The following is a 25,000-nucleotide window of genomic DNA, read 5'->3' on the forward strand; positions in this document are numbered from 1 at the left end:
GAATAGACCGACCTTTTTGAGGAATCGAAAGGATATAAAAAAAAGTCCTCCTCCTAAGTATTTATAGCCACTGTCAAGTCCAACCTTCACACACACACACACACACACACACGAGGGATATATATAACCTCCTTCAAAGCTCTGAGGACCGAACTGACATTCTTTTGTTTATTTCTTGTTCCTCAGATTAATTACCTCTGAGGTATCATGTAACTTCAGGTTCCTCCGCCGAGGACGAGTTTACTTAGGCCGAAGCAACCCAAAGGTTTACTTATATACTCTCTTACGAATTTCTCTCTCTCTCTCTCTCTCTCTCCCCACACCAAACTGACCTAGATTCGCGTACGTTCTTACAAAGAATATTATTCTACAATCTTCAGTGAATTTCCCCTTTGAAATCGACTGGAGATATTTTGAGTCCTCTCTCTCTCTCTCTCTCTCTCTCTCTCTCTCTCTCTCTCAGGCTTCAAAGTTTGCGCCCCACCTGATTGAAATAGATTGTTTTTCCACTGTATGGGAAATTTACCAGGAATGTGCCCACTTCCTAGGGGTATAGGATATCACGTTGTGAGAAGAGAGAGAGAGAGAGAGAGAGAAATGTCAGCTTAGGTTTTTAAAAATGTGCAGAATAAAAAAAGACAATAAAAAATGCAGTTTTGAGTTCTACTGAGAGAGAGAGAGAGAGAGAGAGAGAGAGAGAGAGAGAGAGAGAGAGAGAGAGAGAGAGAGAGAGACCTGCAATAATACCAACCGTAACTTCATAAAACTTAATAAAAATACAAAGAAATATGAAATGCAAAAATTTTTTGTACCGATATTTATCAATATACAGATATCTGTCGAGACCTTACATAGCTCTCATAATTAATCGGAATTGTTAAAGAGAGACGAGAATTAATAATAATAATAATAATAATAATAATAATAATAATAATAATAATAATAATAATAATAATAATTTTTGATGAGATAATTTTTAATTTAAGAAGCATAGTAATTATATAATAATAATTTAATATATTTATGAACGTACATATATATAATTATTATATAAATAAAACTTCAATGACTCACTTCACACTACCACTCTCTCTCTCTCTCTCTCTCGCTCTCTATGACCGCTTGGCGTTTGTACACAAGACATTTTGGTGAGAGAGAGAGAGAGAGAGAGAGAGAGAGAGAGAGAGAGAGAGAGAGAGAGAGAGAGAATGTTCTGGTGGCCCTGCACATCAAAACGAAGAGGGGTATCGGTTTTCAATAAATTCGTCCGTCGGGGGAGGGGGGTTCCTTCTCCCTCTCCCCCCCCCACAAGGACAAACTTCCCCTGATGGGATCATCAGAGGAATAAGATCCTTCGTCAGGAGTTTTCCTTGTGACGCAAAGGCGCTTGATAGAGGCACGATGTATTGGAGAAAATAAAGATAATTTCTTTACAGTTAAGGAGAGAGAGAGAGAGAGAGAGAGAGAGAGAGAGAGAGAGAGAGAGAGAGAGAGAGAGAGAGAGAGATCACGAAGTCTTAGAAAATAAATGCAAAATGTTTATATAATTTCATTGCAATTAGAGAGAGAGAGAGAGAGAGAGAGAGAGAGAGAGAGAGAGAGAGAGAGCTACATATACTGTACACTGGATCGTCACGGCAGACAGCCATTAAGCCCCTGTTCCTTAATTAAAATAATAACGCGCCGTTGGGTATGTAATTTGGGTATAAATTACCCCCTACCCCACCCCCCCCTCTTTCCTACCTTACTGACCTGATAATCCTCCGACCCCCCACTGCTGCCCCTGGACCTCCCCAGGAGTGGCGCCCTTGGGGACGGCGTGGAAGACGACATGGAAGAAACCGTCGAAGTGGAAGCCAGGGTGGCAGCAGAAGTCGCAGCAGAAGCGAAGGTTGAGGAGGAGGAGGTAGTGGCGGCCCCCGCGGCTAAGCAGGAGGAGGACGCCGCCCTTCGCGTGGGCGTCCCTCCCTGGCCACTGCTCATCTGGTGGAGGGAGTCGAGGAGCTCCTGCGCCCAGATGGACCACTCGCTGCAACTCAGCTTCTCGGACTCCTGCTGAGAGCCTCCCGACCACGAAGGCCTCAGCAACGCATGTTCCGACCTGCTCCTCCCGCCCACGCCCCCCGGCCGCTCCCTCAGGATCATGTGGGCATGGTGGGAGACGCGCCTCTGGGGTAGCAAGGAGGGGTGGTGGTTCAGGCTGTGCTCCGACCGGGCGAAGCGATGCCTGGCCCGGAATACCCTGGTGGGGTGGTCAGTCTCGGGAAGTGGGGGGCCGCCCCTGGACGACGCCCCACAAAGTCGATTCACCAGAGTGTCTCGGGCTTCGTTGAACACGCCCCTGGGGGAGTCTTTCCCGATGGGAGTGGCTGGCACTAAAGGTGGACTGTCTGAATAATTGACGCTGCAGTCCAGCCTCGACACGCTGCGAGCTCTTGCAGGAGGGGTCTCGTCCACGTACGACGGCTTCCCTCCCAAGGCTGCCGCCACGGCCTCCTCAGCTTCCGGAGACCCCAGGATCTCGCAGGACCTGGCCAGCTTCGACCGAGGCCTTGACACTGAGGATGGCATCGTCATGACCACGGAGGAGGAGGAGGAACTAGTGGCACGTGGGGAGGGGCCGGGGGAGCAGCAGGAGGAGGTGGAGGGGAAGCCTCCCGCAGGCAACAGAGGCGGTTCGTTGTCTAAGCTGTCGACGCTCGAGTTCCCCGGGGTCGAATTGAGGGAGCCCCGCCCTCCGGGGAGGACCTCCGCCGGCAGCAGGGGTTGCTTCTTCAGGAGGGGCGACGGTAGCGATGACGAGGAGACCGGGTCGTTGGCCAAACAGGGAGACGATCTGGAACCGCTGCGGTGGAGCCGTTTCTTCGACGACGACGACGACCCCTGTGAGAGGGGGCCGCCGCCCCCGCGGCTGAGGGGCGACCCCAGAAGCCAAGTGGAGGACTTCGCGTGACGCCGGAGGGGAGTCGATGGTCCGGGAACCCTTTTGCCGACGTCGCGGGAGCCGACGTCCATCAGCCCCAGGCACCTCGATACATCCACCACCCACGACATGGTCCTCTGGCCCTACGCATCAAAATCCTCGGATACGACGACGGCGAACATGGCGGAGGAGGAGGAGGAGGCGGAGGCTAGAAGCTTCAAAGACTAAAATGGCCTTCGACTTTCAACCGATGTCTTGTTATTCCAAAAAGATTCTGGAATATAATCTGGATAATTAAAGCACACAGTCTTTCCAGGGTCTTCCAGTGTTAATAAACTCTGGATATTTAAGCACTAAGTCTTTCCAGGGACTTCCAGAATTAGTAAACTCTGGATATTTCAAGCACTAGGACTCTCCAGTGACTTCCAGAATGAATAAAATCTGGATATTTAAAGCACTAAGCTTTTCCAGCAGCTTTCAGAATGAATAAAATCTGGATATTTAAAGCAATAAGCCTTTCAGCAACTTCCAGAATGAATAAAATCTGGACATTTAAAGCACTAAGCCTTTCCAGGGACTTCCAGAATGAATAAAATCTGGATATTTAAAGCACTAAGTCTTTCCATAGATTTAAAGAATGAATACGATCTGGACATTTAAAGCACTAAGCCTTCCCAGCAACTTCCAGAATTGGTACAATCTGGACATTTAAAGAACTAAGTATTTCCAGGGACTTCCAGAATTAATATAATCTGGACATTTAAAGCACTAAGCCTTTCCAGCAACTTCCAGAATGAAGAAAATCTGGATATTTAAAGCACTAAGTCTTTCCAGGGACTTCCAGAATTAGTATAATCTGGACATTTAAAGCATTAAGTCTTTCCAGGGACTCCCAGAATGAATATAATCTGGACATTTAAAGCACTAAGCCTTTCCAGGGACTTCCAGAACGAATATCATCTCTACATTTAAAGCAATAAGTCTTTCCAGGGACTTCCAGAATAAATATAATCTGGACATTTAAAGCACTAAGCCATTCCAGGGACTTCCAGAACAAATATAATCTGGACATTTAAAGCACTAATCCTTTCCAGGGGCTTCCAGAATTAATATAATCTGGACATTTAAAGCACTAAGCCTTTCCAGGGACTTCCAGAACGAATAAAATCTGGAAATTTGAAGCACTAGGTCTTTCCAGAGACTTACAGAATGAATAAAATCAGGACATTTAAAGCACTAAGTCTTTCCAGCGACCTCCAGAATTAGTAAAATCTGGACATTTAAAGCACTATGTCTTTCCAGAGATTTCCAGAATTAATAAAATTTGACATTTAAAGCACTACGTCTTTCCAGAGATTTCCAGAATTAATAAGATCTGGACATTTAAAGCACTAAGTCTTTCCAGAGATTTCCAGAATTAATAAAATCTGGACATTTAAAGCACTAAGTCTTTCCAGAGACTTCCAGAATATTCATTAGACATGTTCCAGCAATCACACTTAAAACTAGACAATAACTTTGGCACTTAATAAAAAGTGGCACTTGCTGTTCCATATTTGTAAGTGATTCATCATCAAGTCCTTTCAGACATTATCAGAAAACACTTACTTATAATATTTATAAAACGCTTTATATCACTTAATGTAATCCTGAATATCAAAATAATTTTAAAAAATTAATAATTGCATAAAAAAACGAACAGTATTATGTGGAATTTTTAAATATCTTTCTATAATATAATGTTGCGAATGAACACTTTTTAATTTGTATTATAAAAATGTCTCAAATAAAAGCACTTTTTCGATAAAATAAAACTGAAACACAAATATATCAATTCAGGCAAATAAATATAGACACTATAGAATGCATAGATATTCCCCGACTACCACAAAACACGGTTCCATGTGGTCACTGTTTGGGAAAATGTGAGCAAAAACGAGGAATGGTTTATGGTTACTCTCCTGTACAGAGAGAGAGAGAGAGAGAGAGAGAGAGAGAGAGAGAGAGAGAGAGAGAGAGAGGTAGTATGTCCTCGTGGTATTTCTCTCTCTCAACTGATGTAACTGGTGCACTTCTCTTTTCCTTTCCTTCCTATTCTCTTCCTTTCCTCTCCTCCCCTTCTACCTTCGACCATAACACCACAGCAACGTCCTTCTTGAATCTCCCAACCCAAAACCTGGGCTAAGCAGCGAAACAACAGCTGTTTCTCCGCTTCTGGCTGCTGTTTCTTTCGAAAACCTCTCAGAGGAGAAACAGCAGAAGATACCGTCCTCGAACTCAGTTATAGGCTTAAAACGAACGCAACAACAACAGCTGCTTCTCTCTTCCGAGCTGTTGTTGCTTGTCGAAAACCTCTCAGAGGAGAAACAACAGCAGCAGATGCTGATGTTGTTTCTCTTTCTCTCTCTCTCTCTCTTCACTTAAATACTCGAAAAGAACCACGTCAGCGAAATTAAAATTATCCTCTTTTACCCGTCCACACAATGGCTCTTAATTCCTGCTCTTCTCTTTCTTCCTTCTTCCCTTTGTTTGTCGCTCACTTATGACGGTGTCCAGGGCGCCCTTCGGGAATTTTTATAAAGTTACCGATAAAATACGATTCTTTCCCTCGCGCGTAACTCCAAGAAAACGACACGGGGACGACTCAAAAGCGACACAGAAGACGACAGTTTCCTAAACGACTTATTTAAGTAGTCTCCAGAGCGCCCTTGGGGAATTTTATAAAGTTACCAATGAAATGCGACTAAATCTTTCACACCCTCTCCATCAGGAGTAAGCGGCAACGACTCAGAAGCGACAGCGAAGACGACACTTCCCAGAAAACGACAAAGGACGTGTCGTCATCGCCGTCACCTAGGTTTCGTCACAGTAAAGCAAGACCTCTCTGTCTAGCTATCTATAGACTTCCCCCCACCCTCCTCCCGAGGGCGTCTTTCAAGCGGTGGCCCTACCGACGGCGACGCGTCTCGACCTTCACTGCACCAACGCCACACGACAACTGAAACCAGGCAGGGACTCACTCAGGGACTCACAGGGACTCACACACAGGGAGCCAGGAGGAACGCTCTTAACAACACGCGTGCTCAACGCTCTCACTCCCGCCTTCCCACCCCCCTCCCCAACCCGGGGCGCCGTCATGGAGGTCCTGGGAAGGAGGGGGGGTGGGGAGGACCTTCCGGCGCAGTTGGCGGTTGCTCAATTTTGGCAAAACATTTTACGCTTCTGTTTATAACGCTACTGACGAAGTACCTCGGGAGATTATCGTCAGGAGAGAGGAACGGCATTGCCTAATTCATCTGCTGTAGACCCAAGTTCTCTCTCTTTCTCTATCTCTCTCTTTCTCACTCTCTCTCTCACACTCTCTCGCACACCACTCTCTCACAGTGGCGAAAGTGCCGACTACTACAACGTTCGTTTTTCCCACCCGTCCACCCCATTGTGTGCTTTCCATCCTGAGAGAGAGAGAGAGAGAGAGAGAGCCGAATCAACAGATGAAATGGGGCAAGAGAAGATGATATTGCACCATTGCAATGCTCGGTTTTTTTTCACTCCAGCAGGAATCTTGCTTGCGTGCTCAACTCAATCTAGTTTGAACGTCAGGCGCATGCATGACCCTAACACCACATTGTTTGAGAGAGAGAGAGAGAGAGAGAGAGAGAGAGAGAGAGAGAGAGAGAGAGAGAGCTACTACTGCTACTGTTTCTCTAGCAGTCTATCCACAACAGGTAAAGGGATAAATATCCTGACGATGCGATATTATCACAAACAGCTGTTTCAACGGAAGGCCTCTCTCTCTCTCTCTCTCTCTCTCTCTCTCTCTCTCTCCGCGAAAGAAAGGCCTTCGAGTCGTTTTCTAAAAACATACACACGTAATGTTCTGAATAACGCAGATATATATTTATATATACGCTATAATTTCAACAGCTACGCTAAACGCATAAAATGCGTTACGCATGCGCATGACACTCCAGGATTATAGTACTACTGTACTTATTATGGTACTACTTATTATAGTATTATTTATTATGGTACTACTTATTATAGTACTATTTATTATGGTACTACTTATTATAGTACTATTTATTATGGTACTACTTATTATGGTACTATTTATTATGGTACTACTGATTCTATTACAATTTATTATTATTATCATTATTTTACTCCAAGCCCCCCAAAAATGGTTGTGTTGCAACTGCCTGTGTCCTTCAAGATAAAATAAGTGTCTACGGCTCTCACAGCGTGTCTGTTGGGTGTTACACTTGCACAGACACACTGACATACACACACACACACACAAAAAGTACACACATACGCACAAACAGACCGGTTCCCGCCACGCTCGGCGGGCGCGCACAAACGATAACACGCAGTCAGCAGACCACAGCTAGAGAGACTATCCAGGTGCATTATAAATTCACCCTTCACCTGAGTTTTAATTAGGAAGGAAATGCTTCCGATGATGGACAGAGGTGTGGGGGAGGTGTGTAGGGGAGGTGAGTCAATACCCTCCTAAGACGGAAATGGTGCAGGCTGGTACGCATTGCTTACGAAATAGGAAAAAAGGAATTGGCTTCCATTAGTCATATCCAGCTCAGGCGATTGGAAGACTTGTCATAAATATCTGGTTTTAACCTTGATTTGATGCCTGGAGGATACTTCGCGCAGGCGCGTGCGCACGGACAAACACATACACATTATATATATTTATATATATACATAAATATAAATATATTATACATATGTATATAAATATTTATTCAAAAATATTCATAATATAAATACATACATATATTAATATATATATATATATATATATATATATATATATATATATATATATAATTCTAAAAACACATATATATGTACACATATACATGTATATACATACACTACAGTATAGATAATTACACAGTAAACATACCAACACAAAAAACAGAGTGAGACCGCAGACCTCACGCCCTACATAACAATCTCAGAAAAAGTGAACCTTCTTTGGGCATCGATGAAAAAAACCTGGGTATTGGGTATTCACTCGAAATGATTTGTATGTGAAACAGGTAAGATAAAATGCACAGGTAACCATAATTACTGAGCCCCTTTCCAGAATGTCAGTTATGTAATTACTGGAATCGATAAGATTATATGTCCAGACTGCGTTATTTTGCCTGACCTGCGCTTTTCTGACATACAGCCGGATTACTGATCGTTATCTCTCTCTCTCTCTCTCTCTCTCTCTCTCTCTCTCTCTCTCTCTCTCTCTCTCACTATTCCAGTTTAAATATTCATGTTATCAGCAATAGCTCTTTGATAATATATGCTTCGTTGTCAAAAAAAAAAAATCCTAGATTAGTGTTTTAAATTTCTCTCTCTCTCTCTCTCTCTCTCTCTCTCTCTCTCTCTCTCTCTCTTTCAATTTGAAATGCCCTTATGCAGTCTACACCCAAATAAAATAGAAATATAACAGGAAAAAGAATTATATGAAGAGGAGATATATTTAATTCTCTCTCTCTCTCTCTCTCTCTCTCTCTCTCTCTCTCTCTCTCTCTCTCTCAATTTGAAATGCCCTTATGCAGTCTACACCCAAATAAAATGGAAATATAACAGGAAAAAGAATTATATGATGAGGAGACATATTTAATTCTCTCTCTCTCCCTCTCTCTCTCCCAGACCATCTCAAAATATACCTGCTCTCTCTGGACTGAGGGACCTGCCCTTATCCCTTATCCCGCCCAGGCCCGAATGAAACGAAAAAGCGACAGAAAAGCAGAACTCACGGACAGGAGATACGTCCAACTTTTGACTCCATCTCCTGCCTCAATTTTCGAGAAGAAGAAGAAGAAGAAGAAGAAGAAGAAGAAGAAGAAGAAGAAGAAGAAGAAGAAGAAGAAGAAGAAGAAGAAGAAGAAGAAAGAGAGAGAAAGAAGAAGAAGAAGAAGAAGAAGAAGAAGAAGAAGAAGAAGAAGGAGGAGGAGGAGGAGGAGGAGGAGGAGGGGGAGGAGGAGAGGAGGAGGAGGAGGAGAAACAGAAATAAAGATAAGAAGAACAGAAGCAGAAGAAGGATAATAAGAAAAGAATGCAGCGCAAAATCGGCGCTAAGTTTCGACACAATTGGCCCCCTCCACTCCCCCCCAAAAAACCAACCTGATTACGTCATCAGTCAAATGTCAAGAAAGCAAACGCCTCCGGGGTAAAGATTCGCAGGCGCCAACGACCTGGGATTAAGCCTCAATGTAAACAAAAGAATAATAAAGAATAAATGATTTAGGATTCAGTTCAAGCAATGAAACTGTGGCTTCAGTAAAGGCCCTGAAGAGAGAGAGAGAGAGAGAGAGAGAGAGAGAGAGAGAGAGAGAGAGAGAGAGAGAGAGAGAGAGAGAGAGAGAGAGAGATGAAACTGTGGCTTCAAGTAAAGATATGTTTTGATCTCTTCTTCAGGATTTTTCCTTAAAAACCAGGAGAGAGAGAGAGAGAGATGGAGCTGAGAGAGAGAGTAAAAGTCCTGAAGGACACAGAGAGAGAGAGAGGACACAGAGAGAGAGAGAGAGAGAGAGAGAGAGAGAGAGAGAGAGAGAGAGAGAGTTCTTAAATAATCAGAGCAACGTGCGTCACCAAATCACTGTAATCTTCCACACATTATCCCTGCCAATACAGAATCTCTTGACTGACTCTCTCTCTCTCTCTCTCTCTCTCTCTCTCACTATGCCTCGAGCCTTTAAAGAGCACCCAATGACGGTTCTAACGACCCACACAATTGCGACGCCGACGAAAGCATTTTCTGCGCATTACAATCGACGCTCATTCAGCAAATCTTCCGCCCATTGAGGGAACTATAAAACACGCCTTCTTCTTCTTCTTCTTCTTCTTCTCCTCCTCCTCCTCCTCTTCCCTCCTCCTCCTCCTCCTCCTCCTCCTCCTCCTCCTCCAACAAGGGCCACAGCTATACGCATTTAAGACTCACTTCACAAATATCAGAAGTCTCAGACGGGGTGTCAACATGACCTACTTTGGGTACGGGACAAATATATCATTATACGCTTAATATATTCTATCATTTTCATCATTGTTGTCAAAACTAACTTTTAAAATTCCCATTTGCGCAAAAACAAAATAAAGTTTAATATGATATTATTCTATCAATGATACCATCGTTACTTTCAAGCGTAACTTTCAAAGTTCCCTTTTACGCAAAGGGTTAATGTTTATTTACGCCTACGAACAGAGAGAGAGAGAGAGAGAGAGAGAGAGAGAGAGAGAGAGAGAGAGAGAGAGAGAGAGTTTTAGAGATTATTTTTCTTATTTTTATAAAGCAGAAGAACATGAGTATCAGATGAAACAGTCTAATCATGAGAGAGAGAGAGAGAGAGAGAGAGAGAGAGAGAGAGAGAGAGAGAGAGAGAGAGAGAGAGAGAGAGTCTCTAATGAAAGTCTAAGAGAGAGAGAGAGAGAGAGAGAGAGAGAGAGAGAGAGAGAGAGAGAGAGAGAGAGAGAGAGAGAGAGAGAGAGTTAAAAACACGGTTTTTCTTTTCTTATTTTTATAAAACCAACTGGTTCCTACCTAAACCTTCTATAAACCTCTCTCATCATATGAAAAAACCTCCTCTTACAGAAAAAAAATCAAACTAATTCCTGAACATGCACAGAAAAACTACCACTAGCTGGGGAAAGATCATAAAGATTATATAAATAATAAAAAAAAACTGAAAAAAAAAACTAAACCCTTGACCCAAACACCTGAGAACTTCGGTCCGAACTCGGAAATAGAAAATAGAAAAAAAACTACCACTTTGTCGGACACCATAAAAAAAAAAATCCACTCGGGGAGAATATGTTTTTTTCGGAGGGAACGCTCCCATTACGGGGGAACATTTCGGGATATTTCTGGACATTTCTCTGGCCACCTGATATGGCCCACTTCAGGAAACGAGAGAGAGAGAGAGAGAGAGAGAGAGAGAGAGAGAGAGAGAGAGAGAGAGAGAGAGAGAGAAAAGATGGGATTCCTTATCCTGAACGACAATCGAAAAGGGAAAAAGATGGTCTTCTAAGATGTTTCGAAGTAACCATCCTAGAATCCATAATTATCAAGAAGAGCCTCGTCATAAGAACGACAATTTGTTTATAGGTTTGGAAACAGGTTTTCCTCACTCTGTTTTTACTTATTTATATTAGTCTTGTTCTTTCCTTCATATCTTTAAGATTTTATAACTCCTACTTATTGGAATGTGTTTTGTTTTAAATATATATGTTGTCATTGCATTAATTTGTTATTATATATATTATATATATATAAATATTGGAATATAAACGTATTGAAAATAAACTAGATGATGATATATATATATATATATATATATATATATATATATATATATATATATATATATATATATATATAGAGAGAGAGAGAGAGAGAGAGAGAGAGAGAGAGAGAGAGAGAGAGAGATTTTCCCCTTGGTAACACTGATTTTACAATGACGAGAAGTTAAACTTGATTAGAAAAACAAGGTCAGGCGCCAGCGCGCGCGCACACTTTCAGACTACCTCTGACTAACAATGAAGCCAAAATAAGAAGCGAAATTCGGAAGGAAACCGGTTTGAGAGAGAGAGAGAGAGAGAGAGAGAGAGAGAGAGAGAGAGAGAGAGAGAGAGAGAGAGAGAGAGAGAAAGGAAATGACCCCTTTCTCTGGTGAGAAACGGCAATAAAATCATCTTTAAGATCTCATACCATAAAAATAAAAAACACACAAAAATAACTCACAGACACAGGCACAAAACTCACAAATATCTCAGAAAAACTCACAAAAACTCACAAATCATCCACAAAACATACAATAAAACACACATACAAAACTCACAAAACCACACAAAACTCACTAAACACACAATATTCACAAAAAACTCACAAAAACGCAAAAAAATACACTCAAGCACAAAAAACTCACAAAAAATCCACAAAACACACTAAAACTCACAAAAACACATAAAACTCACTAAATACACCCTATTTGAAAAAAATCCCCAAAAACACAGAAAAACACACAAATACATAAAAAAACACACAAATACACAAACACCCGCCGCAAATCCGTAACCACTTTCGACATATCCTGGGAACTGAGTCAGCGCTTCCCAAAGCTCTATTTTTAGAGCGTTTCTTAAAATATTCCCAAATGGCTCATTTTTTTCTAAAAAAATTATTTTCTTCTACCAAAAAAAAATAAACACTTTCCCAGTTCACGAAAGGTCAAAGTACAGAATATTTTAATGAGTATTTTGTAGGCGCCGGAAGCCTAATAATAATAATAATAATAATAATAATAATAATAATAATAATAATAATTTATTTCACATTTCAGTTTACAGTGCGTATTAAGCTAGGAATAATAATTTTATATAGAATAATAATTGGGTACAATGATCGTTAATAAATAAATTATGATTTATAATTATGTGGATAAATGATTCAATTGAAAAATAATTAGTAACTGAAACAGAATTACAATTTAAATAGAATAATAAACAGGATATATAATGTTTAAACCAGAATTATTAATTAAATAATTCTGGCATAATTTCAGGAGAGGAAAAGTAAGATAGAAGATAGATAGAAGAATATACATCAGGGAAACAGAAGTAGAGAGCAAATTCCAAAGCCAGGAGACAGATTTGACCATAGCCTATTTTCCACTTTATTTTTAAGGCTGACGGTAAATATCCCCAACCGATGTCGGTATAAAATAAAGCCTTTTACCGACCGAATCGATAAAGTGATCCATGAAAGATATATTTCAGGGAAACACAGAAGTAGAAAGCGAATTCCAAAGCTAGACGACAGATTTAACAAAGGCTATTTTTCACTTTATATTTAAGGCTGACGGTAAATTTACCCAATTGATATAATTATTTTTCAGGGAACAACAGAAGTATAAAGCGAATTCCAAAGCCAGGCGACAGATTTAACCATACCCTATCTTCCATTTTATTTTTAAAGCTAACGGTAAATTTCCCCCAATCGATATCATTTATAAATAAGTCGATTTAACAACAAATCGATCACGTAATCAGATTATCAGAAGGAAGGCTACCTAAACTTTCCAATCGGAAGAGTTGCGAGAAAAGGTGGCTCGTCGGAACTTACCACAAAGGCCGGGTCCAGGTAGTTGTTCGAGTCGACTTCCACCGGTTGCGATGACGTCATGTCCAGCGCCGTCACGTGACCGCTTCCCGTCACGAGCTGTAGGGGGACCGGAGGTCAACATTAGGAATCACTTATCGGGTTCAATTCAAGTTCATTTGTATAATACTTCTACTTTTAGTTTAATATAATAATAATAATAATAATAATAATAATAATAATAATAATAATAATAATAATAATAATAATAATAATAATAACTGCCTCTACTTTTCTTATGATAATAATAACAATAATAATAATAATAATAATAATAATAATAATAATAATAAAATGAGGAATGGGGACACTGACCCCTTTCAGAAAATAAGAGTACTGAAAAAATAGCTTTGGGAAGAGGGGGGCGGTGACCCCTGGCCCCTCTCCAAAGAAGAGACGGAACAATGACCACTCTAATCTTACTTAAAAAATTTTGCTCTGTTACAAAGCGTTCTCGTTTTGTACCACCAAACAAAAGAAAACGCCGCTTCACCCAAGGACCAATCTCAATTACCTTTCTTTTTTACTTTCATTCTTTAAAAACAAAAGGCCAATGTATCCTCTCAAAAAGTCTGAAAACTGTTATGGATTATTTTGCAAAATCTAAGATACAATCAATTTTGGGGGAGATTGTGAGCTCGAGAGGAACTCTTTTTAATTATTCTTTATTTTGTCTAATTCTCTGACTGGACCTCTCCTTTATTATCGATTCAACCCATAATTTATTTACTATGTCGATAGTATATTGTCAAAAGGTTATAAAATATAAGAATTAAATGTGTGTGAGAGAGAGAGAGAGAGAGAGAGAGAGAGAGAGAGAGAGAGAGAGAGAGAGAGAGAGAGAGACCCCATGTCCGTATCAAGTCCAGGTTTGATGATAGAAATAACCGCCACACACACACACACACAGAGAGAGAGAGAGAGAGAGAGAGAGAGAGAGAGAGAGAGAGAGAGAGAGAGAGAGACCCCATGTCCGTATCAAGTCCAGGTTTGATGATAGAAATAACCGCCACACACACACACACAGAGAGAGAGAGAGAGAGAGAGAGAGAGAGAGAGAGAGAGAGAGAGAGAGAGAGAGAAACATAAACTTCATTACTTAATCATATTGGGACTCCCATGCAAGTTCCTTCACAATATATAATGTCAGATTTCCAAGGCACTGACATTAAATTTCTAAAAAATCAATTTCTCAAGTTATTTAGTAATTAAATAATGTTTCCCGATTCAGTCAATGAACAATGTCCAAGGTGTATACGGAACGTACAATATATTAACCGTATGAAATCTATCAGGGTTAAAAATCCTGAATTATTCAACAAAAGTTGAATTCTTAAATAATTTAACGGAAGCTAAATTCCTAAATTATTCAGCAAAAGTTAAATTCCTTAATTATTCAACCAAAGTTAAATTCCTTAATTATTTAGCCAAACAAAGTTAAATAAATTCTTTAATTATCTAACCAAAGTTAAATTCCTAAATAATTTAACGAAAGGTTATATTCCATTCAACCAAAGTTAAATTTCTCAATTATTTAACCAAAGATAAATTCCTTAATTATTTAACCAAAGTTAAATCTTTAATTATTTAGCGAAAGTTAAATTCCTAAATTATTCAACCAAAGTTGAATTCCTTAATTATTTAACGGAAAGTTAAATTCACAACTTATTCGGCCAAAGTTAAATTCCTAAATAATTTAACGAAAGTTAAATTCATTAATTATTCAGCCAAAGTTAAATCCCTTAATTATTTAACGGAAGTTAAATTCATTAATTATTTAACCAAAGTTAAATTCCTTAATTATTTAACCAAAGATAAATTTCGAAAGTATTCAACCAATGTTCAATTTCTAACTAATTAAATTAAATTTCAAATGACTAAACTATTCAATAAAAATTACCTTTCAAAAAGATATATTTCAGTCCAAATGAATTACGTAAGTGACATCACCAATAAACCAATAAACTGACACAAAAGATCAATGATCCCTGACATCTTTGTTAAGTCAACTTTTGCAACCTCGAGACTTCGCAGAACTGAAGTCTCAGCTCTGACGTCACAGCAATGACGTCACGGGCCCCCTCCAGGCGAATTGCTTGGGAGAATCACTCGGGAACTTTTGCGTAATTTTGAATAATGAACTGGGCTATGAATAACTGTACGTTTCCTAAAAGAAGTGTTATAATTTTCACATCCGTAAGGGAGAGAGAGAGAGAGAGAGAGAGAGAGAGAGAGAGAGAGAGAGAGAGAGAGAGAGAGAGAGAGAGATTTGTGTTTATACAGCCCAAGGTTCATGAAAAAAAGATTATACATGCCCATATCAAGCACAAATTTGACAAAGAAAATAAACGACTTAGAGAGAGAGAGAGAGAGAGAGAGAGAGAGAGAGAGAGAGAGAGAGAGAGAGAGAGAGATTTTATGTCCATTTGACCCCAGGATTAACGAAAAAAGGATTCTTCGTGACAATATCAAGCCCAGATTTGAAGAGAGAGAGAGAGAGAGAGAGAGAGAGAGAGAGAGAGAGAGAGAGAGAGAGAGACGTGACGTACCTCGATGCCGGAGTCCCCGGAATCCCCGGAGTTGCATTTGGAGGACCTAGCATCCTTGAGTCGCGCCCGTCGCCTCTCCTTGCTTGAACGGAACAGCGGGTGTCCGAATCTGCCGAAAGAGGAAATAAAAAATAAATTGCAGTTTAGGTTGAAGGCTAAATGAATGAATTAATCAATAATCAATAATTAGTGGTGATATAGATTGTTATATATATATATATATATATATATATATATATATATATATATATATATATATATATATATATATATATATATATATATTTTATATATATATATATATATATATATATATATATATATATATGCATATATGTATACACACACACACACACACATATATATATATATATATATATATATATATATATATATATATATATATATATCAATATATTATATATGTTACAGTCAACATGCGTAATCAGTCATTACGCGTAATGACTGAAATTTCAGTCATCACGCGTAATGCACTTAGGGACATTTGATCCCCAGGAGCTAGTACTAAACACGGCGAAACAGTGAGTCACCTACACTGTTTCGCCGGGTTCAGTACTAGTCCCTGGGGGTCAAATATATTTCATTATTAATGTTTAGTACTAGCTCCTGGGGATCAAATGTCCCTAAGTGCATTACGCGTGATGACTGAAATTTCAGTCATTACGCGTGTTGACTGTAACATATATACATGCTTGTGTGTGTATATATATATATATAAACACACCTGCAAAAATGTATAAAAAATGTATAAATAACAACAAGAAACAATCAACAAAGAAACAATCAACAAAAACACCAGAATTATATTAAAAAAAAAACACATATTCATTAACAGCAACAAACACTGCCCCATCGGAGCAAATAATCATCAGCAATCACTAAAAAAATAATTAAGAATTATTAACTGTTCATCTCACAAACCACAGTCAACTTCTGGACAATAATTCTGACATTTCAGGTCCATTGTTAATGACAGAGCTTCATTTTCCCCTGACATTAAGAGGAGAAAGTTAAGTTAAAATGTTATGTTAAAATATCAAGGTCGTTCTTTAACCAGGAAACTAACCGATGACACGAAATACACTGAAATTATTATTATTATTATTATTATTATTATTATTATTATTATTATTATTATTATTATTATTATTATTATTATTCAGAAGATGAACCTTATTCACATGGAACAAGCCCACCACAGGGGCCACTGCATTGAAATTCAAGCTTCCAAAGATTTATTATTATTATTATTATTATTATTATTATTATTATTATTATTATTATTATTATTATTATTATTATTCAGAAGAGGTCAGCAAAGAACCACAAAACCCAGTGATTTGTTAAAATGGTTTTGCGGAACAAAATTAGGTATTAAATCGTCCCAATAACAAACTCAAATTTCTATCAGTTCACAACACAAATTCAAACTAGATTGACCTCTCTTGACCCCAGTAAGAGGTCATTAAAGAACTAAAAAGCCCAGTGATTTGTTAAGTGGTTTTCTGGACCAAAATATATATATTAAAACGTCACAATAACATAAACTTAAATTTCTATCAGTTCACAACAGAAATTTAATGCTAGACTGACCTCTTTTGACCCCAAAAGGAGGTTACAGCAAAGAACGACGTTGCCCAGCGATTTGTTAATTGGTTTCGTGGACCAAAATTAGGTATTAAATCGTCCCAATAACAAACTCAAATTTCTCTCAGTTCACAACAGAAATTCAAAACAGATTGACCTCTCTTGACCCAAGAAGAGGTCACTACAGAACCACAAAGCCCAGTGATTTGTTAAGTGGTTTTGTGGACCAAAATTAGGTATTAAATCGTCACTATATCATAAAATCAAATTTTCTAACATTTCAAAAATTCAAACTAGATTGACCTCTCTGGACCCCAGGAAGAGGTCAGTAAAGAATTAAAAAGCCCAGTGATTATTCAAATGTTTCTTTAGAACAAAATTTGGCATTAAACATTCCTAACAATATAAACCCAGTTTTCAAACAATTCAAAACAAAAAATCAAACCAGACTGACCTCTCCTGACCCCAGGTCACAAAACCACGAAGCTCAGAGAATCATTAAATGGTTTTGTGGAAGAAAATTAGAAATTAAATCGTCGTATTTACGCAAATAGGAATCACTTAAACGAAAACGGACAGAATTCCTTTCAGTATCAGCTGTCGAAAATGGTTTACCTAACGGAGCGAAAGATATAAAAGGAATTTCGATTACTGTACGCGCATTGTACCGTTAGAACCTCGACTTTTTGTGATTGTGTATCATATATATTTTTTTTTTTTTTTTATCACTTTATCGGCAGCGTAGCTCTATACGACATTCTGAAATTGTTATATATGTATATATATATATAATTATATATTATATATAGATAGTATATATATTATATATGTATGTATGTATATATATATATATGTATAATATATATATATATATATATATAAATATATATATATATATATATATATTTATGAATATATATATATATATATATATATATATATATATATATATATATATATATATATATATATGAAAGGTGAAAATTAAAGACCAGGTACCAAGCGCTTTCGTGTATACAATATATATATATATGTGTGTGTGTGTATGTGGACTAGGCGTTAAGTGTAAAATTAAACATCATCCTCTTAAATACTGAGAGAGAGAGAGAGAGAGAGAGAGAGAGAGAGAGAGAGAGAGAGAGAGAGAGAGAGAGAGAGAGACCTAGGAGGGGGGTTGGATAAAACATGGTCTTTAAACTGACGATCATCCACTAATCAATACGTTGCCCTGAGAGAGAGAGAGAGAGAGAGAGAGAGAGAGAGAGAGAGAGAGAGAGAGAGCACCTCAAGGACTCTTCAGAACTCAACAGGACCTGCAGGTAGGAGACGATGATATTTCGAGAAGGACGCTTCATACACAGAAGGATTGGATGACAAGGATCTCGGCAATAGGATCCTGTTTAAGGATACTTTTATAGATCAAGCTGTAGGACTTTTCATTCAAGTAGGATTCCTCGTAGGAACTCAGGAGGACATTGTGATATCCTGCTCAATTGTGCGTAATGTAAATAAGAAATTACATTGATAAAATCTTTTTAAAATATGGTATTCATAACCAAGAGAGAGAGAGAGAGAGAGAGAGAGAGAGAGAGAGAGAGAGAGAGAGAGAGAGAGAGAGAGAGAGAGAGAGAGAGAAGGTTAGAAAAAATATGGTTTTAAACTGACGATCATTCAGGAATCATGCAATGCCTTGAGAGAGAGAGAGAGAGAGAGAGAGAGAGAGAGAGAGAGAGAGAGAGAGAGAGAGAGAGAGAGAAGAAGTAGAAGGGGTTAGGCAAAATATGGGGTTTAAACTGATGATCATCTTATAATCAATATATTGCCTTCAGAGAGAGAGAGAGAGAGAGAGAGAGAGAGAGAGAGAGAGAGAGAGAGAGAGAGAGAGAGAGAGAGAGAGAGAGGTTTTAGGGTTATACTTACCACTAATATTACCCTCTGAATCAAGAAAATTTAACCATATCTTAACCTGAATGACAATTACAGTGATTCTAACGAAATAATATCCTGTATTACAGTACAGCAACACACATTACAGTTGATGTTACAAGAATACAAGTAAATAAACAATTTAAACAATACATTTTTACCTGTATGTAAAAACAATACATTTTTGCATTATATAAATAAAAACATTGTTTACACGTAAGCCCAAATTCAACTTACAGTGATTCTAACGAAATAAGATCCTGTATTACAATACAAATAACACAAAATACAGTTAATATAACAAGAATACAAATAAATTAACAATATAAACAAGTAAATAACACTATAAACAATAAATCTTTGCCTGTACAAAACAAGAAAAAGCATAAACTCAAAGAAAAAAAAGGATAAACTCAAACCAAAACAAACTTACGAGTTGCAGGAGAGGGGCGGAAGCAGTGACGAATTGTACAGAATATACAGTATGATGACCACATACAGGAAGAGCAGGAGCCCCCCCAGGGTGGCCCCAGACCTGACGGCTACCCCTACGCCGTAAACGAGCACAGACACACTGGCCATGTTGAGGAGAATCAGGATTTGCAACCAAGCAGGCTCAGTGGTCATGTGTGGAACACTCGGGGTCAAATGTAGGCATATAGCTTGCACCAAATTTCAAATTTTCAGTTTTTATCCAATACTGAGCGTCTAATTTCACTTCATTCGGCTAAAAACTGTTCATCTATAGTTTACTCGTTTTATCTACGGTCATTCTGCCTTTAAATAACTGTAAAATGAAGCCACGAAACGAAGACGCTTGTGGTCAGAGGTAGGCATGTAGCTAGCACCAAATTTCAAAGTTTCTGTTTTGATTCAATAAACAGTGTCTAATTTCACTTCATACAGCTAAAAACTGTTCATCTACAGTTTATTCGTTTTATACACGGTCATTCTGTCCGTAAATAACTATAAAATGCCACAAACCGATGATATAGAGGTACAAAAGCAAAGGTAGGCATAGGCCTTTATAGCTTTCTCAAAGTTGCAAATTTTAAATTTTCATTCAATATTCACTGATTATTTTCTCTTCATACAGTTAAAATTGCTCATATACAGTTCATTGGCTCGATATTCGGTCATTCTGCCTGTAAATAACTGTAAAATGAGGCCACAAAACGGTGATATAGAGGCACGAAGGAATTCAACTTTATCACAGCGATCACCTACAGACGGAAAAAACAGAATAGTCACCCATCGAAAATACCGACCCATTTTCTACGGTTCACAGAAAACGGAATAATATAAACATTGAATCTAAACGTTTAATCGCAGGTTTTTGCTTGATTTTGTAGCTTATAAACAACAACAACATTAAGAACAAAAATAATACTCTCCCTCCCCCCACCTGGCCATTAGGTCATACGTCCACTACAGAAAGGTCACCGAAAAGGTCATATCGGATAGGTCAGCCATACATAAAGTATGAAGTTACCTCTCTCTCTCTCTCTCTCTCTCTCTCTCTCTCTCTCTCTCTCTTTCTATTATTTTTTTTATGTGTGAGAATAATATGCAAACATATAAATAAACATATTATATGTGTGTATATATATGTATATCATATATATATATATATATATATATATATATATATATATATATATATATATATATATATATATATATATATATATATATTCAATCAAGAGAGAGAGAGAGAAAATCCATAAAATCCTCTCACAAACACACAGACACATCAACAACGACTGATATAATAATAATAATAATAATAATAATAATAATAATAATAATAATAATAATAATAATAATAATAATAATAATAATAAAGAAATCTGAACTTTTTCTTAAAAAAAAAAAAAAACTAGAAATCTCGCAGAAAAGTTTGGGAACTTTTGTAGACCAAAAAAAAGTTTCTTAAGTGGTTCGTGGAAGAGTCTAATCTGGTCCAAAGTGTTTTTTTTCTTTTTAGAAAGACGGGATCCAGTTTTTTTTTCACGTTCACGAATTACGTCATTCGTTAAATTATTCACTTGCATTGAAGAGAGAGAGAGAGAGAGAGAGAGAGAGAGAGAGAGAGAGAGAGAGAGAGAGAGAAATTTAACACATGAACGTATGTATTACATTAACGACATACCTGAGAGAGAGAGAGAGAGAGAGAGAGAGAGAGAGAGAGAGAGAGAGAGAGAGAGAGAGAGAGATTTAACTCATGGACGTAAGTATAACATTATCAGCAACCTTACCAGAGAGAGAGAGAGAGAGAGAGAGAGAGAGAGAGAGAGAGAGAGAGAGAGAGAGAGAGAGAGAGAGAATGTAACACATGAACGTATACATTACATTATCGACAAAGAGAGAGAGAGAGAGAGAGAGAGAGAGAGAGAGAGAGAGAGAGAGAGAGAGAGAGAGAGAGAGAGAGAGAGAGAGATTTAAAGCGTCCTCCCGTTCTTGCAAAGCAAGCCGTGAATGCTCTTGCCCACGGTATAGCCCTTAACACGTCCGTAACCTCGCACGGACACCACGGAGAGGCCCCCGGGGGCACGCGCCAATTCCAGGTGAGCTCCTGTGGGGGCGAGAGTCAGGGGAAAACGACAACGCCTGGAAACTGGAACAAGTCGTGACTACAGGAATCACCCACCACCAGAGGCTCTCTGGACTGATACTCCCTCCTGCAGAAGGTGGGAGGGAACCTCTCTCAGAAGGCGTGGGCGATGCACTGGTAATATCTAATTAGTTGGGGCGTTAAACGTTTCTTTAGGTCCTTTGGGGGCAAAATTTCAAAGGCCCCAGAGGAAAATAGAGGGAATTTTAATAATTAAGTTGGTAAAAATGTGAATTTTATACAGAACTGTCCAAATTTAGCAGGTACAACTAATTCTTGTAGTCTCATCTATCTCTCGCATTGTGACGCCAGTTTGCTAAACCAGTTCATGAAAGGTCCTCCTCATTCTGCCTTAATAAGGTGACCTCCCGTATTGTGACGCCAAAATCAGTTCTTATCCTTCCTTGAAGTTCCAATTTTTCAAAAGACGAAAATGATTCAGTCACAACAGATCAACAGCGACGCCAAGAACAGTTATTCGGCTTCTGACGGACAAGTTCCTCGTAAGTTCAACACTGCATTCCTTGTCGATTCTTACCCCACTCCCTTGTCCCCCTCTCCCTCCCCCTCCCCCTCCCCAACAAAAGCAAGCTTTTTCCATGAACACAAGCGTGAACAAGACACCATTTGCTTGTCATGAAAGCAAGCGAAATCTGTCACTATATTCCGAATTTCACTTGTACAGATATCTACAGAATTACGTGACGTATGTTATCAAAACCAGGAAGAAATCACGGGTAATTACCATCGTTAATTCCTAACGAAAATCAAAACGGGAATAATTACAGTAACGCTGAAATTACAGCGTAATTGGCTTGTCTTGAAAGCAAGCAAAATATGTCAATATTATCCCAATTTCGCTTTTGCAAATATATACAGAACTGCTTGACATATGTTATCAAAACCAGGAAGAAATTACGAGTAATTACCAGGGTTAATTCCTAACGAAAATCAAAGCGGGAATAATTACCATAACGCTGACGATAACGTTAATGACAGAACTTTAGTAACGCAATTTTATACATAAATTTTAGTAATTGATGACAATAGCTGATAAATTTTCTGATAATTACAGGATAATTTACGTCGCTAACCGCATTAATAACCTACGTCGATAATTGCATTAATAATTTACGACGATAATTGCATCAATAAAAGTTACATTCTGATGAGGACAAATGAATCAATTAGGTGTCACGAGGAACATTAATGTGAAGGCGAAAAAAAGAGCGCAAACCTCCACCAAGGATTGGCAATTAAAACACCTATTCGCAAGTCACTTATCTACCTCAGGAATTCTCCCGAAATCTAAACACTTGTTCCCGTTCAAGAGTCAATATATAGTTAAATACACCAGAAACGCTTAGAAAAAAAGAACGTTCGAAGACCGCAAACCTCCGCCAAGGTTTTGGGAATCCAAACATCACTCCCATAAGTCACTTATCTAGCTCTGAAATTCACCCAAAATCCAGTTACTTGTTCCCTGTCAAGGGTTCTACTTTTGGTAAAATTTTCGTCAATATCCACAACTATCTTTTTGCGTAATCCACAAACAAACAAACGACCAGAGGTGTTTGTAAACAAGGATGTCACACAAACAACAAACACTCAGCTCTCTGATTTCAGTGACAAGGGTTCGGAATAAAACGTTTTCAATGGAAAAAAATATATATATTATGGATGAAATATGTTCTATACTTTATCGTTTATGCCTGAGAATAATTAACAAAAAAACATTTTTTGAGAGAAAAAACGATCCCAGAAAATTGAAGACAAATTCTCCCAAACTTTAGAATCAAATATTTCCAGTTTGGAAATGTCTAAAAATATTATGGATTAAGGACGTTCTGAAAATATTTACATGAAAAAAACATTTTTACGTTATAAAAAACTATCGCCTAAAATTGAAAGTAAAACTTCTCAAATTTAGAACTCAAATATTTTTGGTGGAAAAATATCCAAAAACATTATGGATATTCACATTAACAAAATCATTTTTAGGTAATAAAAAAAAAACTATCCCCAAAAACTGAAGGACAACCAGGTAATTTAAAAACCAGTATGAAAAAAAACTGCACATCAGTGAAAAATATCCAGAAATATAATGGATTAAGATGTTCTGATAATATTCACATTTAAAAATATCATTTTTAGGTAATAAAAAAACTATCCCCAAAAACTGAAGGACAACCAAGTAATTAACAAACCAGTAAAGCAAAATAAAAAAAAATAAAAATAAAAATAAAAAAACCTGTGCCAATACCGCCCACTTGAAGCATGAAAAATGGTTTGCAAGATTGGATGATTCACAGAAAGGTACCCTGGGCAGGTATCTAACTGTTGTACAAGAGCAACCTGAGAGAACCTGAGAGAGAGAGAGAGAGAGAGAGAGAGAGAGAGAGAGAGAGAGAGAGAGAGAGAGAGAATTAACAATGAGGGTATTGTAATCTCTAACCTTGATATTAAGTGACAGAAAGTTGCACATTTTGCGTAGGTTAGATACGATTTTTTATCTCTCCTCTCTCTCTCTCTCTCAACAAAAAGAAAACAAAATATTGAAAAAAAATTTTTTCAGCTCTATTTCTCCTAAGTTTAACCTCTCTTTTTCAGAGATCTCTCTCTCTCTCTCTCTCTCTCTCTCTCCAAAAAAAAAAAAATATTGTATATTTTTCCTAAGTTCAACCAATTTTTCATCTCTCTCTCTCTCTCTCTCTCTCTCTCTCTCTCTCTCTCTCTCTCTCTCTCTCAAGCAAGCAAGCATCATCATTAAGACCAATACTGCCAAAACGGGGCATGTACACACAAACACACAAACACACTCTCTCTCTCTCTCTCTCTCTCTCTCTCTCTCTCTCTCTCTCTCTCTCTCTCAGGGCGTATCCTGCAATCGATAGCTTTACAAAACAGCTTTTTTGTTTCCCAGGGAGGATCCTGGAATACCAATAAGGATAGAAAGGATGACACATGAGTCCTGGTCGCAGGATTGAATACAGGATGCGGCTAAAATGGAATAGGGAGATGTAAATCTATAATTCATAAGGGAATATTACTTAAGACTGTTTATCTATCTATGCAATGGTATTTGGCTAGTTTCTGAATGTCTATAGATGTGTTACTTATATGGTGAGCTGTACTTGGGTCATTCTCTCTCTCTCTCTCTCTCTCTCTCTCTCTCTCTGTGTGTGGTGGACCAAGGGTACGCATTT

The 25,000-nt window shown here is 38.3% G+C and overlaps 1 protein-coding gene across 4 annotated transcripts in view; it reads right to left on the reverse strand.

Annotated features, from left to right (window-relative positions):
• LOC136825365 (uncharacterized) overlaps positions 1 to 25,000 on the reverse strand; it is a 505,160-nt gene that overhangs the window by 92,246 nt on the left and 387,914 nt on the right. For all 4 annotated transcript variants that reach the window (XM_067081627.1, XM_067081628.1, XM_067081626.1 and 1 more), the window contains 2 exons: positions 15,647 to 15,755; positions 13,062 to 13,157 (listed from right to left, as the gene is read on the reverse strand). In XM_067081627.1, coding sequence (XP_066937728.1) covers positions 13,062 to 13,157; positions 15,647 to 15,755 — 205 coding nt within the window. The remainder of the gene's footprint in view (positions 1 to 13,061; positions 13,158 to 15,646; positions 15,756 to 25,000) is intronic.

This window comes from Macrobrachium rosenbergii, chromosome 37 (assembly GCF_040412425.1).
Source record: "Macrobrachium rosenbergii isolate ZJJX-2024 chromosome 37, ASM4041242v1, whole genome shotgun sequence".
In the NCBI taxonomy this organism is placed as follows: domain Eukaryota; kingdom Metazoa; phylum Arthropoda; class Malacostraca; order Decapoda; family Palaemonidae; genus Macrobrachium; species Macrobrachium rosenbergii.